General features: G+C 51.1%; 1 protein-coding gene across 1 annotated transcript in view; it reads left to right on the forward strand.

Moving 5' to 3' along the window:
• LOC128975200 (ubiquinol-cytochrome-c reductase complex assembly factor 1) overlaps positions 1-16,077 on the forward strand; it is a 59,090-nt gene that overhangs the window by 14,771 nt on the left and 28,242 nt on the right. The window contains exons 5-7 of the mRNA XM_054392008.1: positions 1,293-1,365; positions 3,866-3,923; positions 11,004-11,112. Coding sequence (XP_054247983.1) covers positions 1,293-1,365; positions 3,866-3,923; positions 11,004-11,112 — 240 coding nt within the window. The remainder of the gene's footprint in view (positions 1-1,292; positions 1,366-3,865; positions 3,924-11,003; positions 11,113-16,077) is intronic.

Below are 16,077 nucleotides of genomic sequence, written 5' to 3' on the forward strand. Positions count from 1 at the left end.
ATCCCTCTCAGCCTTCTCCTCTCCAGACTGAACACCCCCAGGGCTCTCAGCCTCTCCTCCCCAGGCAGTGCTCCAGTCCCTTCAGCATCCTTGGAGCCCTTGTCCACACATTTCTTCAACACCTCCAGGGATGGGGACTCCACCACCTCCCTGGGCAGCCTGTTCCTATCCCTGACCACTCTTGCATTGAAGAAATTTTTCCTCCTCTCCAACCTAACCCTCCCCTGGCACAATTTCAGGCCATTTCCTCTTCTTCTATCACCTGACACTAGGCAGAAGAGACCAACCCCACCCCACCTGGCTTCAACCTCCTTTCAGGGAGTTGCAGAGAGCACTGAGGTCTCCCCTTAGCTGCCTCCAAAATGTACTGAATGTCCAGTGCAGAACACAATCAGAGGAAGATGAAGTCAGCCTTTTCCAGGTGTGGTTTTAGGAAGCACAAACACAGACCCCAACACCACAGTGTCCTTAAAACACCAAAGGGTGCATCACAGACTATAGCAACAAAACATCTGCCTTGTTCCTTACCTAACCTCCTTCCTAACCTCCCTGGGCAGCCTCTTCCAATCCCTGACCACTCTTGAAGCACAGCCCTGTGAGGAGAGGCTGAGGGAGCTGGGGGTGTTCAGCCTGGAGAAGAGGAGGCTCAGGGGAGACCTCATTGCTCTCTACAACTACCTGAAGGGAGGTTGTAGCCAGGTGGGGGTTGGGCTCTGCTCCCAGGTAAGCAGCACCAGAACAAGAGGACACAGTCTCAAGCTGTGCCAGGGGAAGTTTAGGCTGGAGGTGAGGAGAAAGTTCTTCCCAGAAAGACTAATTGGCCATGGGATGTGCTGCCCAGGGAGGTGGTGGAGTCGCCATCCCTGGAGGTGTTCAAAACAAGCTTGGATGTGTCCCTTGGAGCCAGGGTTTAGTTGTCAGGAGGTGTTAGGTATTGGGTAATAGGTTGGCCTTGATGATCTCTGAGGTCTTTTCCAACCTGGCTGATGCTGTGAAAGAAATTTTCCCCAATCTCCAACCTAACCCTCCCCTGGAACAATTTCAGACCATTTCATAGAGTCATAGAATCAGTCAGGGTTGGAAGGGACCACAAGGATCATCCAGTTCCAACCCCCCTGCCGTGGGCAGGGACACCTCACACACATTTCCTTTTCCTTCTATCACCTGGGAGAAGAGCCCAAGCCCCACGTCACTGCAACCTGCTTTCAGGGAGCTGTAGAGAAGGAGGTGCCCTGGAGCAGCCCTTGCTGTCCTGCTGGGTGCTTTACCAGCTCTCTTCTCTTTCTCTGTAGAAGATCAAGGTGGCAGCTCTGCGCATGTACACCTGCTGTGTGGAGAAAACTGACTATGAGGAATTTTTTAACAGTAAGTACCTGCCCTGGATGCTATTGGAACCCCTGCCCTGGTGAGAGAATGCCTGATGAAAATTCCTGAGATGTGTTTATAGCAATGAATGTGAGGGCAAAGAAAGGCTTGGCAGACCCCAGCAGTGTGTGGTCAAGTAGAAGCTGCCTGCACTGCAGCACTCCCTGAAGTGGCAAGGGTTGAGGAGCAGGCTCTGCAGCCTGGGGCTGGGACAGTTTTCCCACTGCCATGGAGAACAAGAAGGGTCAGAGGGGTAGAACCCAGGGGGATGGCACTTGGGGCCATGGTTTAGTGCTGGGTTGATGGTTGGACTCTGTGGCCTTGGAAGGCTTTCCCAGCTGAAACGATTCTATGATGCTCTGAATTAATTATGTCCTCTGGGGAGCTCTTGAGGTCACTGCCAGAAACCAGCCCAGTTTGTTACTGACTTTCTGTTGTGCTGTGGCAGTGACTCAGTGGGACATGGGAGGCTGTGATCTGCAGTTGTGGCATAAGGTAGCTGGTGAGGGGTGCAAGATTAAGGGAGGGGGAAGTGGCACGAAGCAAGGTCTTCAGCTTTCAGTTCAGTTCACCATGTCTTCATCCAAGGAGGTCAGTCGGGAGCTGGGGGGGGGGTTTAATGTTCTGAGTTGCTCCTTTTGCAACTAAAGGTGGGCATCCCTTCAGCCAGGGCTGCTGCTCACTCTCTGGGCTGTAGGAACCAACTCTTAACTCTTTCTCTTGGTGATGCAGCGACTGAGGGTGTGCCTGAGGCTGTGCTGCTGTGGGTGCTGCACACCCAGCTGAGGAATTGCACTGCTTAGGAACCCGAGGAGTAGTAATGGTGTTGAATGGGACCCAGCTGAGATCTGCCTGAGCCAGAGCTGACTGTAGGAGACCTAATGGTGTCTTTATGCTTTGCTGCCCCCAGCACTTCTGGCTCTAGTTGCATGGTGTTGAGATCTCCAGGTGACCTGCATGGCCTCAGCTCTGGTCTCTGGAGAGCTTATTAGCTTTTTCTCTGCTGCTTGAGAGAGTTGTAAACCCCACTGAGCTGGCCCTGGAAACCATACACCCATGCAGGTGTAAAACCATTTGTGGGCTCATTAACCCTGTGTGATCAGAACCAGGTCTTCAGAGAGCCTTCTTCGGTGCTCCTGGAACTGCTGTTGTGAGTATTTATGCTGTGGGCTGAGTGCCAGCTGCAGTGTGACCTTCTGGAGCTGGGGTTGCTAGGTGGGGTTGTCAGGGATGCTCTGACATGGGTGCCATGGAGTGGAAATTCTGGGGGCTATGGGGCTGGGGGCTAGGACTTGGTAGCATTTCCTGCCTTGGAGGCTGGCTGGCTCAGGGCTTTTCTGCTGATACCCAGGGAAGTTTCTGAGATTTGCTCTGCAGCATGAGCCCAGTCAGCTGCCTCCCTCTGGATTGCAGCTGAGAACAGCAGTTCCAAAAGAGGCACTGTGGATATGCAAGTTGTCACTGCAGCATACAAAGATGATTTGCTTGAGACTCTCTAGTGTTACACTGCAGTTAATTTTATTCTATCAGCCATTCTGCTGTCCCTTTTGTGATCACCCATGGACAAAAGTTTGGGAACTTTGCTTTAGAGCCTGCATCCCTTTGTTGAAGGGCAACAAAGCTGGGGAAGGATCTGGAGAAGAGGGCTGGGGAGAAGCAGCTGAGGGAGCTGGGGGTGGTTAGTCTGGAGAAGAGGAGGCTGAGGGGAGACCTCATTGCTCTCTACAACTGAGTGAGGTGGAGTTGGTCTCTTCTCCCTAGTATCAGGTGATAGAAGGAGAGGGAACTGTGCCAGGGGAGGGTTAGGTTGGAGATAAGGAACAATTTCTCTGCTGCAAGAGTGGTCAGGGATTGGCCCAGGCTGCCCAGGGAGGTGGTGGAGTCCTCATCCCTGGAGGTGTTCCAGAAAGGTGTGGCCATGGGTCCATGGTTTGGTGGCCACAGTTGTGTTGGGTTGATGTTGGACTGGATGATCTGAGAGGGCTTTGCCAACCCAAACAATTCTGTGATTCTAAGGGTATCAAAATACAACTTACCTTACAACTGCTTTCTATACACACAGTTGCTAAGACAATGCTCAGGTCAGGAAGGTAATTCCACAAGAATGGAACAAAGCATCCATTGATACTTCCCTGTTACTCTCTACTGCTTGGAGTCCTCCTGAAGCTGGAATCCACATTTTTAATTCTCCACTTTGGAATTCCCCTCCCCCTCCCCACCTCCAGCCCCTTGTAAATGTTGTCTAAGTGAGTTCCAAACCCATGATACCTTTCAGCATCTCCAGCACCCTGGGGCTGCATGCTCTGGAGGTTAAGCACAAGTCTGACAGGGGATGAGAATTGTCTCTGATATATCTATGCACACAGAGAGTGAACTGCTAAAATGTGTTTTGATGTTGGTGCTGTGAATTTCTGTTAGGCACAAAACATGATCCACTTGGCATTAATGCTTAGTTCTGGTTTTGTGTTTGTTTGTTTGTTTGTTTTCCCCTCCCATCAAGGGTGCCACATGCCTGATACTTTGAATTCATGGTTTCTAGTAGCCCAGCTTCATGTCTGGTAAGTGAAAAGTCAAACTCTAATGTAACTGTTTGCAGGAAATAGAGTGGTGTGGACCTGAATGTGAGCAAAGCTGAGTTCCAGAGGTGTTGAGAAGAGTGGGAGAGGATCCATTTGCTGATTACTACAGCAAATGACCCAGAAAGCCAAGCACAGCCTGGGCTGCATCCAAAGCAGCATTGCCAGCAGAGCCAGAGAGGTGATGCTGCCACCCTGCTCTGGGGAGACCTCAGCTGGAGTACTGCATCCAGGTCTGGAGCCCTCAATATAGGAAGGACCTGGACCTGATGCAGAGGGTCCAGAGGAGGGCCTCAAAAATGCTTAGGGGGTTGGAGCAGCTCTGCTATGAGGACAGGCTGAGGGAGCTGGGGGTGTTCAGCACGGAGAAGAGAAGGCTCCAGGGAGACCTAATAGCAGCCTGGCAGTACCTGAAGGGGCTACAAGAAGGATGGAGAGAGACTCTTCCCAAAGGCTGCAGGGACAGGACCAGGGGCAATGGCTTCAAACTAGAGCAAAGCAGATTGAGATTGGATGTGAGGAAAAAGTTCTGCACCAGGAGGGTGATGGAACACTGGAAGAGGTTGCCCAGGGAGGTGGTTGTGGCTCCATCCCTGGAGGTGTTTAAGGCCAGGCTGGATGAGGCTCTGGCCAGCCTGATCTGGTGTGAGGTGTCCCTGCCCATGGCAGGGGGTTGGAACTGGATGATCCTTGTGGCCCCTTCCAACCCTGACTGATTCTATGATTCTTTCTCCTCAATATATTGAAAAGTGGAGCAACTCTTTCCACTAAAGGAGGAATAAATCAGCAGACCCACTGAAATTATAATCACTTAACAAAATCAGTGGAATCAAGTACAGAGTACCCTTGAGAACAGTCTTACTGTTCCCCGGTGAAAAAAGGCTTTAAAAAAATCAATTTACATGCAATTTCCTTCATTCAGGGTTAGACTGGATCTTAGGAAGAAGTTCTTCAGTAGGAGGGTGGTGAGATTCTGGAACAGGCTGCCCAGGGAGGTTGTGGCTGCCTCCTCCCTGGTCATTTTCAGGGCCAATTTGGATGAGATCTTGAGCAGCTGAGCCTAGCTGAGAGGTGTCCCTGCTCATGGCAGGGGGCTTGGAGTAGATGAGCTCTGAAGTCCCTTCATGGGCAACCTGTTCCAGAGTCTCACCACCCTCCTACTGAAGAACTTCTTCCTCAGCTCCAGTCTAACCCTGCTCTGCCTCAGCTTCAAACCATTCCCCTTGGCCTGTCTCTAGACACCCTCATGAGAAGCCCCTCTGCAGCCTTCCTGCAGGATCCCTTCAGGTCCTGGCAGGCAGCTCTAAGGTCCCCCTGGAGCCTTCTCCTCTCCAGGCTGCACACCCCCAGCTCCCTCAGCCTGTGCTCACAGCAGAGCTGCTCCAACCCTTGGATCATCTTTGTGGCCTCCTCTGGACTCTCTCCAGCAGCTCTGTGTCCTCCTTCTGCTGGGGACACCAGAACTGGAGGCAGCACTGCAGGTGCTTGTGCTTCAGCCAGCCTGCTGGCACTGTGGCACAGAGGGCTGCTCTGGTAGCCTGCAACATCTCCTGCTTGTACTTTCCAGGTGCTTTAATTATAGAATCTTGGAAATACAACAATGTTGGGGGCCGTATGGGAAATAGGGAAGGGGTTTGGCCCATTAGGGCTCTGCCAATATGCCAGAAAATTGGGATCTAATCTGTGGTTATAAATGTCTTGAAGGGTAGGTGTGAAGAAGAAGGGTCCAGGCTCTTTTCAGTGGTGCCCTGTGACAGGACAAGGGGCACTGGACACAAACTGGAACCCAGGCAGTTCCACCTCAACATGAAGAAAAACTTCATTGGTGTGAGGGTGCTGGAGCCCTGGAGCAGGCTGCCCAGAGAGGTTGTGGAGTCTCCTTCTCTGGAGACTTTTCAGGCCCCCTCTGGATGTGTTCCTGTGTGCCCTGCCCTGGGTGACCCTGCTCTGGCAGGGGGTCTCCAGAGGTCCAGAGACACCAACACTGCAAGAAGAAAAGGTTCTTGGTCAGACTCTGATCTCTAGGTGGAGAGCTTTTGAAGATGCCACTGGCCGTCCAAGAGACAGACAAGTGGAAAGAGGACAGGGTCTCAGGTGTGACAAGTAGATGAACTATCAAAGAGTGGAGTGCCTGAGAGAATCTGGGTAGGGGGTGTGTGGAAAAGAAGCCCAGCAGTCAGTGAAGGGAATCTTGGGAAGCTGGTGGCAATTTCCACCAACCATTCTGTGATTCCATGGTCTGAGATGATGGTTGAGTCACACATGCTCCTCTTCCTTTGCAGGCATCCTTTTGTGTCATTTTCTTCTCACATAACCTCTCTACATAACTTCACTCCAGCAGAAATCACCTAACCCAACCCAACCCAGGGCAGGCAGACAGCTTTCTAAAGATAGTTTGGAATCATTTTGCTTCCATGGTTTGCTGAAGATGAGTCAGAGCTTGACTAACCTACAGAGCAGATGCTGTGGTGCCAGGCTGAAACATTCCACGCTGTGTTAGAAGGGTTTGCAGCCTTTAAAGAGCCTTGTGTCTATGTTACAGCTCAGGCACAGCAGGTGTAGGAACAAACTTTATTTTGTTTCAAATTTTCAAATAAACTGCAAAAAAATTCCATGATCTCACTCGTGGTGCTGCAGAACAGCTCTGACAGCACCACACACCCAAACACAGAGCTGCCTTTTAGGCTTTGGGGAGTAGCAGCTTTGACTCTGAGCACCACTCCAGGCCTGCTGCTCATCAGTGAGCAGTAACACTGCTGGGCTGTGCACTGCCCTCTCTCTCCTCCTGCTTCACCACCACTGAGGGCACATTGGATAGGAACTGGTATTTTTCTCTTTTTCCCGTGGATATTCAGCCAGAAAAATATAAAATCACAGAATCCCAGATTCTGGACATGCTCAGGATTCAACTGAGCCCACAGGAGTACTGCAAGCAGCCTGCACCAGGCCTGGGGTGATTTGAATTGCTGAAGGAGGATCTCTGCAGGGTTTTGGAATCACAGAACCCAAAGTGGGAAGGGACCCCCAGGATCACCTGCTCCAGCCTCTCTAGGTGACAGCAGAGCTGAACTGAGCTGCTCAGCACCCTGCCCAGCTGAGCCTTCACACTGCCCAGTGCAGGGCACTCCACTGCTTGCCTTGGGAGATGATTCCAGTGTCTGACTGTGCTCAGGGGGAAGCCTTTTCTCCTGGAGTGCCATGGGAATGTCCCCAGCAGTAACTTGTCCCCATCACCTCTTGTCTTGTCCATGGCACTCCTTGTCAAAAGGGAGTCTCCATCCTCCTGGCAGCCTCCCTTTATGTCCTGCTCCATGGTGATGAGGTCTGCCCTGAGCCTTCTCTTCTGCAGGCTGAACAACCTCAGCTCTCAGCCCTTCCTCACATGGCAGAGGGCTGCCAGTGCTCTGATCACTCTCATGGCCTTTTTCTGGACTCTTTCCAGCCTGTCCACAACTTTTGGTACAGTGGAGCCCAAAACTGTTCTCAGTGCTCCAGGTGTGGGCTGAGAAGCACTTTTCTTAGTCCAAAATTCATCTTTTAAGCTGAGTCTTGTTAATATTGAGCCAAAGTTTGGGATACAGTAACTCTTCCTGACTGAGGTTTTCATACATCTCAGTTATGTAAATTCAGAAGAGGAGCAAAGGTTTTGAAACTGGTGGAAGGCAGACACAAAAGTTTTAATTCTTGGTGCATTGATTTTGTGGGAGTGCTGGCAACTGAGCAGCTGTTCTCTGAGTTGTGGACCACTGTTTGAGCAGACAGCTTTGTCCTCTTTCTGTGAGCAAGATGAGGATTCATTTCTTGATACCACCTCAGCTACATTTATTTGCTAGTCCAGGGGTGCTGTTGGACAGATACAGAGCTGCCACTGCCTCAGTGTAAACCTGGGGAATCACAGGGTGTGAGGGGTTGGAAGGGACCTCTGGAGATCTTCCAGTCCAAGCCCCTGCCAGAGCAGGAGCACAGAATCCAGCACAGGTCACACAGGAACACATCCAGACAGGGCTGCAAAGGCTCCACAGAAGGAGACTCCACAACCTCTCTGGGCAGCCTGCTCCAGGGCTCTGGGACCCTCACAGTGCAGAAGTTCTTCCTCATGTTGAGCTGGAACCTCCTGTGCTGCAGTTTCCATCCATTGCCCCTGGTCCTATCCCAGGGAGCAGAGCCTGTCCCTGTCCCTTCCTTCCTGCCCCCCAGCCCTCAGCTATTGATAGACATTGATCAGATCCCTCTCAGCCTTCTCCTCTCCAGACTGAACACCCCCAGGGCTCTCAGCCTCTCCTCCCCAGGCAGTCTCCAGTCCCTTCAGCATCCTTGGAACCCTCCCTTGGACTCTCTCCAGCAGATCCCTGTCCCTCCTGAACTGGGGAGCCCAGAACTGGATGCAATATTCCAGGTGAGGCCTCACTAGGGCAGATCAGAGGGGGAGGAGAACCTCCCTGGATCTGCTGTTCCCTGAGACAGAAATTGCCACCAGCTTTCCAAGATTCCCTTCACTAACTGCTGGGCTTCTTTTCCACACACCCCCTACCCAGATTCTCTCAGGCACTCCACTCTTTGATAGTTCATCTACTTGTCACACCTGAGACCCTGTCCTCTTTCCACTTGTCTGTCTCTTGGATGGCCAGTGGCATCTTCAAAAGCTCTCCACCTAGAGATCAGAGTCTCTAGCCAAGAAGCTTTTCTTCTTGCAGTGTTGGTGTCTCATCTGGATGGTTCTCATATAGGACTCAGATGTATGGTTCCTGTCAGAAAAAGGAATACAGGACTACAGGAAAGGTGAGGAGAGCTTCCTTATCAGGGAGTGGAGTGATAGGATGAGGGCTAATGGTTTCACATGGAAAGGTTAGACTTAGGTGAGATGGAAGGAAGAAATTCTTGACTGTGAGGGTGGTGAGACACTGGCACAGGTTTCCCAGGGAGGTTGTGGATTCCTCCTCCCTGGTATTGTTCAGGGTAGGGTTGGATGAGGCCTTGAGCAACCTGGGCAGGTGTAAGGTGTCCCTGCCCATGGCAATGGGGCTGGAACTGAATGGTCTTTGAGGTCCCTTCCAACCCAACCCATTGTAGGATTCTGTGACCATGCAGTGTTTGTTACCTTCAGTTTGTTTTGTCTCTGTGAGTCAGCACTGGCATTAAGTTTTGCTTCCTTTGCAGGCTAAAAAATTCTCTTTCCTTTGCTAATCAGTAGACAGAATCCAGCAGGGTCCAGGCATCTGTCCTTTCACAGGACATGCTTCAAGTGCTTATGATTCTCCCTGTTGGACTGACAGCCACCAATCAGCAAGCCACAGATCTTATGTCAGATTAAAAAAAAAAAAATCCTATTTTTTACCTCTTAACCCTTGTGGGACCTTCACCATTGTTAGGGTGCAGCTGCTTCAAGCAGCTCTACTCTGTTGTTACTATGTGAGCTGTGAGAAGAGTTTCCTGTGAGCAGTTTCCCACCTGTAGGATGTCTCTTTGCACAGCAGTGACTTCTTCAGCCCCAGTGTTTGAGCATCTCCTCATCTACAGCAACCCAGTCAGTCCTGAACAGGCCCTTCTGACTCCAAACACGGGAGCAGAGCTGGTCAGAGAGGTAGAGAAGGTGCTGAGATTGGTCTCTGGGCTCAGTGAGGGCTCAGCCTCTATTTCAGATGTTGTACAAGAGACAAAAGGTTTATTCTGATGCTTTCTTTTGTAGACAGAACAGCAGCACTGTCGTTCAGGTGGCTTTAGTGATTAAACAAAGCAACCCCAAAAGCAGAAGTCAAACTCCAGCTGGTGTTCTCATTAAGATGTCACCATGCACATCCAAACTCATGAGTTCTTTGAGCACATCCAGCAGGCAGGGGGTTTGCCAAGTGCTTGGCCCTGTATCCAAAGTACCCCTGGAGCTGAAGTCATTTAGGACGTTGCTAATGTGAACTTGGGAGGAGGATGGAGCTTGCTTAACCTTTCACAGCTTGGCTAGTCTGGGCTCACAGCACTTTAGTAGAGCAAGCTGAATTACAGCTGGCTTGGAGCCTAGCATTAGACAAGGCATTTGTTCCTGCTCCAAGGGGTGAGATGTTCTGAAGCCTGAGGAATTTAGATTGCAGTGGTTTTTAACTAGATTACAGTACTGACAGACAGAATAGAGTCCACTGCCACTCTTCCATAGCTGGAGTGGCCAAAATCCAGCAGATCCATCTCTTGAGCCCAGAACAGAAAAGATTGCAGTTGTTTATTTTGGCCCTGGCTGGGGCCCAGATGCCCACCAAAGCCACCCCCCTCCTCAGATGGACAGGGGAGAGGGGAAACTATAACCAGAGGCCTGTGGGTCAAGACAGAAGCAGTTTAATAAAGCCAAAGCCAAGGCTGCACCTGGAAGCAGAGCAAACAAAGATGTGTTCTCTACTCCTCATCAGCAGTGTTGGGTCACTCCTGGGAAGCAGGGATCCAGTGCACAGAGTGGCTGCTCCAGGGGCAATCACCATCAGCCTATGTCCCCACACTGCTTTCTTCCACTCAGCTTTTATATCTGAGCTGACGTCCTGTGGCATGGAGCACCCTTTGATCAGCTTGGGTCAGCTGGCCTGGCTCTGTCCCATCCCAAGATCTTGCTTTCCCCTCAGCCTACTGCTGGGGTGGAGGAATGTGGAAAGAGCACCGCCTGGGTGCTTGGCTCAGCAGCAGCCCAGACCCTGGTGTGTGACCAAGCATGGAATGTCCCTTTGGTCAGTGTGGGTCAGCTGGCCTGGCTGTGTTCCTCCCCAAGATCTTGCCCACCCCTTAGCCTACTGCTGGGGGGGGTGGAAATGCTGGAAAAGCACAGCCTGGGTGCTTGGCTCAGCAGCAGCCCAGACCCTGGTGTGGTACCACCACCCAGGCACAGCACTGCAAAACACAGCACCAGAGAGATGCTCTGGGGAGGATTAACTCCAGCTCAGCCAAACCCAGTACAGGGGGGAGTTTTCTTGATCACAACCCCCCCATACAGTTAAGAAGAATTATGAAATGAGCTGAACCATCTCTCTGAGTGACTCTCTGCATCTGAAGAAGGGCCAGGAGCCCTGAGTTTGTGCTGCTTTCCCACAGGATGTGCCTGGTGCGGATGAAGCAGGAGGGCCGCTCGGGCAAGTACATGTGTCGGTACATAGTGCACTGCATGTGGGAGGACGTGGAGCAGCGTGGCAAGGTGATGGGGGTAAGTTGATCTTCTTGGTGCTTCCCACCTTTCAGTGCCCTAAGGATCAACCTCCAGCTGCTTGTTTCTTTCTTTCAAGGCTTAAGCCTGCTCGTGGCAGCCCTGACTCCTGAGTGTTCGCTCCCACAGCCTGTCACAGAATCACAGAATCAGCCAGGCTGGAGGAGACCTCAGAGATCATCAAGTCCAGCCAATCACTCAACCCTGACTAATCAACCAGACCATGGCACTGAGTGCCTCATCCAGTCTCTTCTTAAACACCCCCAAGGATGTCAACCCCACTACCTCCCTGGGCAGCACATCCCAAGGGCAATCTCTCTCTCTGTGAAGAATTTCTTTATAAGACCAAGCCTAAACATCCCCCTGCACAGCTTGAGACTGTGTCCTCTTGTCCAGGTGCTGCTTGCCTGGGAGAAGAGCCAACCCCCACCTGGCTATGACCTCCCTTCAGGGAGTTGTAGACAGCAATGAGGTCTCCCCTGAGCCTCCTCTTCTGCAGGCTGAACACCCCCAGCTCCCTCAGCCTCTCCTCACAGGGATGTGCTCCAGACCCCTCCCCAGCTTTGTTGCCCTTCTCTGGACACATTCCAGCAACTCAACATCTTTCTTGAACCCAGGGGCCCAGAACTGGACACAGCACTCAAGGTGTGGCCTAAGCAGTGCTGAGTACAGGGGCAGAATTATATCCCTGCTCCTGGTGGCCACACCATTCCTGATACAGGCTGGGATGCCACCCACTGACTTTGGTTCTGACACTGCACCATGGCCTGATGGAAGATATTGATTTGTCTGGAAGGAATTAATTTGCCATGTGATTGCAGAAGGGGATGCTGCCATAACAGCAGCTGTGGATAGGAATAAGTAGTGCAGGTAGGGAGAAACTTGACTGGTGCCAAATGCATCGCTGCACCCCAAGTGAGTCCAGCAAAGCTTTGAGTTTTCACTGTAGCTAGGATGCTGAGTGGAAAGAAAGTTAAGGGACAGGGGTTTCATGTTAAATTCCAGAGTCTTACGGGGAGCTGCTGAGGGAGCTGGAGTTGTTTAGTCTGGGGAAGAGGATGAGAGGAGACCACATTGCTCTCTGCAGCTCCCTGAAAGAAGGTTGGAATAAGGTGGGAGTTGGTTTTTCTTCCTAGTATCAGGTGATAGAAAGAGAAGGAAATGGCCTGAAATTGTGCCAAGGAAGGTTTAGGTTGGAGATTAGGAACAATTTCCTTGCTGCAAGAGTGGTCAGGGATTGGGATAGGCTGCCCAGGGAGGTGGTGGAGTCCCCATCCCTGGAGGGGTTCCAGAAAGGTGTGGCCATGGCACTTGGGGCCATGGTTTGGTGGCCATGGTGGGGTTGGGTTGATGTTGGTCTGGATGATCTCAGAGGGCTTTGCCAGCCCAAGACTCTCTAATTCCAAAAGTGAAGCTTTTTTTTTTTTTTTTTATCCCAGTAAACTTGAATGGGGAAGGAATCAGCACTGCTGACAGACAGGTCTGTGTAAAGGGAAACACAAACCAAACTATTCCATTGCTCCCCAAAATAATCCCAAAGTGTGAAACAACCTCCAGTGTCCTCACGTTTCATAGAATCATAGAATCAGTCAGGGTTGGAAGGGACCACAAGGCTCATCCAGTTCCAACCCCCCTGCCATGAGCAGGGACACCTCACAGTAGATCAGGCTGGCCAGAGCCTCATCCAGCCTGGCCTTAAACACCTCCAGGGATGGGGCCTCAACCACCTCCCTGGACAACCCATTCCAGGCTCTCACAACTCTCATGGTGAAGAACTTCTTCCTCATGTCCAGTCTGAATCTCCCCACTTCCAGCTTTATTCCATTCCCCCCAGTCCTATCACTACCTGATGTCCTAAAAAGTCCCTCCCCAGCTTTCTTGTAGGCCCCCTTCAGATCCTGGAAGGCCACAAGAAGGTCTCCATCCAGTCTGGGACCTCAAATGTTAACAGATGTGTATTGCAGTGGTGTGGTTGCTGCATGATGCAACTGTAAAGAGCTCTTCAGTTGTTTGGTGCCATTTTGTTCTCTGCCTTGGCACTGAGGCATCCTTCCAGTTGATCCTGAAGTTTAAGTTTCACAGTCTGTGTTTGTAGTAGTAATGAGCATGAATGGAATAATGAGAATGAGATTGCAGTGATTCCTGTAATACCCAGATGGACCTGGACAAGCTGGAGAGATGTGCCCAGGTGAACCTCATGAGGTTCAACAAGAGCAAGGGCAGGTCCTGCTCCTGGGCCAGAACAATCCTCACTGCCAATGCAGACTGGGGGAGGAGGTGATGGAAAGCAGCCCTGAGGAGAAGGACTTGGGGGTGCTGGTGGGGGAGAAGCTGGCCAGGAGCAGGCAGTGTGAGCCTGCAGCACAGAAGGCCAAGGGCAGCCTGGGCTGCATCCAAAGCAGCATTGCCCCCAGAGCCAGAGAGGAGATTCTGCCACTCTGCTCTGCTGAGACCTCACCTGGATCACTGCATCCAGGTCTGGAGCACTCAATATAGGAAGGACATGGACCTGATGGAGAGGGCCCACAGGAAGGTTGGAGCAGCTCTGCTATGAGGCCAGGCTGAGGGAGCTGGGGGTGTTCAGCCTGGAGAAGAGAAGGGAGACCTAATAGTAACCTGCCAGTACCTGAAGGAGGCTACAAGAAGGCTGCAGAGAGACTGTTTGCAAAGGCCTGCAGGGACAGGACCAGGGGCAATGGCTTCAAACTAGAGCAGAGCAGATTGAGATTGGATGTGAGGAACAAGTTCTGCACCAGGAGGGTGGTGGAACACTGCAACAGGTTGCCCAGGGAAGTGGTTGAGGTCCCATCCCTGGAGATGTTCAAGGTGAGGCTGGAGAGGGCTGTGGGCAACCTGATCCAGGGGAGGATGTCCCTGCTGAGTGCAGGGGGTTGGACTGGATGAGCTTTGGAGATCCCTTCCAAGCCAAACCATTCTCTAACCCTATGACTATACCTCTGGCTGTAACTCAGTGCTAACACAAGGCAGCTTTTCCATGGCAGTAGCTGCTGCTTACATGAAGGCTGTGCCATTTTAAAGGCTTCATCTCAAACCCAGCTACATCTCTGTGTCTATTTCAGTGTTAGCTGCATTGATTTTAATGAGATTTTCTGTGAGAGAACCTGGACTCAAGCAGGCACTCAGGGTAAGGCAGCAGTGAACTCTCCTAGGCTCTTCTCCACAATCTGTGAAGGCAGAGAGATTTCACAATCTTTCTGTGCTCTTCGTTTTTTCTTTTGTCTATTAATTATTCCTAATCTTTCACTCATTATTTTGTTGAGATGAATGAACTTTTTTAGTTTACTCTGGTAGTATTTATTTTATAGAATCATAGAATTGTCAGGGTTGGAAGGGACCTCAAGGCTCAGCCAGCTCCAACCCTCTGCCATGGGCAGGGACACCTCACACCACAGCAGGTTGCTCACAGCCACATCCAGCCTGGCTGCAAAAACCTCCAGGGATGAGGCTTCCACCACCTCCCTGGGCAACCTCTGCCAGGCTCTCACCACCCTCATGGGGAAGAACTTCTTCCTAACATCCAATCTGAATCTCCCCACTTCCAGTTTTGCTCCATTCCCCCCCACTCCTATCACTCCCTCACACCCTCAAAAGTCCCTCCCCAGCTTTCTTGGAGTCCCCTTCAGATCCTGCAAGGCCACAAGAAGGTCTCCTGGGAGCCTTCTCCTCTCCACACTGCACAACCCCAACTCTCTCAGTCTGTCCTCATAGCAGAGCAGCTCCAGCCCTCTGCTCATCCTCGTGGCCCTTCTCTGGACACCTTCCAGCACCTCCAGATCCTTCCTGGAACAGAGGCTCCAGAACTGGACCCAGAGCTCCAGCTGTGGTCTGAGCAGAGTGGAGCAGAGGGGGAGAATCCCCTCCCTGGCCCTGCTGGCTGTATGTTAGGTGAAAATAATTTATACCTTGATGTTTGATGAGCTGCTCCCTTTCTCCTTACCATGCCTTAATTTTGCTTCCTTGCTATTAGTCATCCTAACAGAACATATCACTTCACCATGCCCCTTCCATGCTTGCTCCCTCTTCTTCATTTCATTTCCTCCCCAGGCTACACAGCTGTACCCTGATTTAACTCTTCCTCACATCCCAGCTTTAGTAGTTGCATGAAGTTTTAAGTGATAAAGAAGTAAAGGGCAGTTACTGTAGGTGTTAGGTCCTGCTTACCTTCATCTTGGTCTAGTTATCCCTAGTGGCTCTCTTACAATGCTGCTGAGGTAATGGCAAAGCCTTTGTGAGCTGATTGAGGAATATGTGTGGCAGTTGTTTTTTCATTCCCAGTCATGTAGTCAGTCCTGCAATCAGAAGCTGTTCTACCTCCAAAAGAAGAGAGTGAAACCTCTCAAGATCAGACTGGTAGATAAAAAGAGGACATTCATGGTCCTCTGTTGATTCTTTCAGATTTCACATCTGAGCCTTTCTCAGAAGTGAGTTAAATGAAATGAAACTTTCCTAAATATTCTTAGGGCACAAAGCTATCTGCAGAGCCCCTGGGAGGCTGGGAAATCCCATTCCCTGCTTTTTCTTTCAGACAGAGTACAAAAGGTCATTATTTAACTCCAGTTGGTACATTCCTGTGTTGGACTATATGTGACAGAGCACCTGTAGGAAACTGCTGCTTGGGTGCAATTAGTTTGACTTGTTGACAGACAAAAGCTGCACTTAACTCATTTCCATATCTAGCAACAATTCCAACACTGGATGCAGCCAATGGGTGCCTTATTCCTGAACTGATATTGATCACAGGATCAGAGCATGTGAGAGGTTGGAAGGGACCTCTGGAGCTCTTCCAGTCCAACCCCCTGCCAGAGCAGGAGCACAGAATCCAGCACAGGTCACACAGGAACACATCCAGACAGGGCTGCAAAGGCTCCACAGAAGGAGACTCCACAACCTCTCTGGGCAGCCTGCTCCAGGGCTCTGGGACCCTCACAGTGCAGAAGTTCCTCC

This window comes from Indicator indicator, chromosome 24, assembly GCF_027791375.1.
Source record: "Indicator indicator isolate 239-I01 chromosome 24, UM_Iind_1.1, whole genome shotgun sequence".
NCBI lineage: Eukaryota > Metazoa > Chordata > Aves > Piciformes > Indicatoridae > Indicator > Indicator indicator.